We start from the raw sequence: 1,602 nt of genomic DNA on the forward strand, positions 1-1,602 counted from the left end.
GTGGAGGGTACGGATAGTGCACACCTCCTTGGGAAAGGGCTCAGCTACAGCTTGGACTTTACTTAACCAATGAAAACAATATAAGCTAATTACATGTACCTTTATATTAATCTGAAATAAAAGAAATTGAGGGAATATAACAATTGATACTATTTGGCTTCAAATTAAAAAAAAGAACTTAGTTCAAGCTAGCTGAAGAAAAAAGAAAATCGGGTCAGGCTAAGGGCAGAGCAGGGGGTGTTTACTATAAACATGTAGAGGTGTCTCATCAATTTCAAGGAAACAGAAGGACAACTTGACTTTCAAGTTTGCCTGGATCCAGGAAACAAAAAATCTAAAAAGATCCCCAAGATTTCCTCTTCGTGCAGTCTTTCTTTATACACATACACTTTATTCTCTCTTTGTGGATTTAATCACTTCACATTAACATGGTTTTAACATACTCTGTGTAAACATCATTTCAAGGTTTATAAATTTTGATTCAAAACTAAACTAGGGGTTAGGCACAGTAGCTCGTGCCTGTAATCCTAGCACTTTGGGAGGCCAAGGAGGGAAGATCACTTGAGGTCTGGAGTTTAAAACCAGCCTGGACAATACTGAGATTCATCTCTACAAAAAAATAAAAAAATAAAAATAGCCAGGTATGGTGGCGCTCACCTGTAGTTCCAGCTACCAGGGAGGCTGAGGCAGGAGGATCACTTAAATCCAGGTGTTTGAGGTTGCAGTGAGTTATGATGGCGCTATTGCATTCCAGGCTGGGTGTCAGAGGGAGTTTCTCAAAAATACCAAAAAACAAAACAAAACAAACAAACAAAAAAAAGAAAACAAACAAACAAAACAACTAAATTAAATTCCTTTAAAGACTTTTATTGGCTAAGTTGGGTTGGATTTATACCATGATTCCATCAGTGGTGGCCACCATGGTGGGTGGAGACACAAAATAAAAATAGGGCAGCCAAGAGCTTGCCCTGTTCATCAGAAAAGACAGGGAAGGGGGTCATGAACGGCAGGCTGCCCTTTCTTCCTTCCATCTGTTGTCTAATTTCTATACGTGGTAGGAAGTGTTTTTACAGATTAAATGAAGCCTGTCCAGTTGAGATGTGCAAGCTCTCACTACACTTTTAGTCTGTATTTCTCAGCGTTTCTTGGAGGTTTGGGAAGTGATTTTCTAAAATTGTCATTTTTGAAGAGGTAGTACTACTTAAATTATGAAGTGTCAGAACTGGGAGAGATAAGAAGAAAGCTCAGTTCTCACTTCTGCAGAGGAAGTTTGTGTCTATGTGTTGACTGGGATTGTGGACTGATTTTTTTTTCCCCCTGTTCAAAGTGATAATGCTCTCCATCCTGGAAGCAATCGTCGTCATCTTGATGATCTTCCTCCGGAAGCGAATCCGTGTCGCCATTTTCCTGCTGCAGGAAGGGAGCAAGTAAGACCCTTAACGTAGAAACTCGGATAATGGATAGCGATCAGTAAAGTCAATCACCATCCACGGCATAGACATCCCAGACTGGTTTCCCTTTTAAAAAAGAAGACTTGTTAAAACTATTTCCCACTCAAGAAGACTTATTCAAGTTCAAGTTGTTAATAAGCCTTTTAACATC

General features: G+C 39.5%; 1 protein-coding gene across 1 annotated transcript in view; it reads left to right on the top strand.

Moving 5' to 3' along the window:
- Positions 1-1,602, top strand: part of SLC44A5 (solute carrier family 44 member 5) — a 78,095-nt gene that overhangs the window by 62,736 nt on the left and 13,757 nt on the right. Inside the window, exon 10 of the mRNA XM_012801631.1 lies at positions 1,328-1,427. Coding sequence (XP_012657085.1) covers positions 1,328-1,427 — 100 coding nt within the window. The remainder of the gene's footprint in view (positions 1-1,327; positions 1,428-1,602) is intronic.

Source organism: Otolemur garnettii, unplaced genomic scaffold (assembly GCF_000181295.1).
Source record: "Otolemur garnettii isolate 467f Iridium unplaced genomic scaffold, OtoGar3 scaffold00010, whole genome shotgun sequence".
NCBI lineage: Eukaryota > Metazoa > Chordata > Mammalia > Primates > Galagidae > Otolemur > Otolemur garnettii.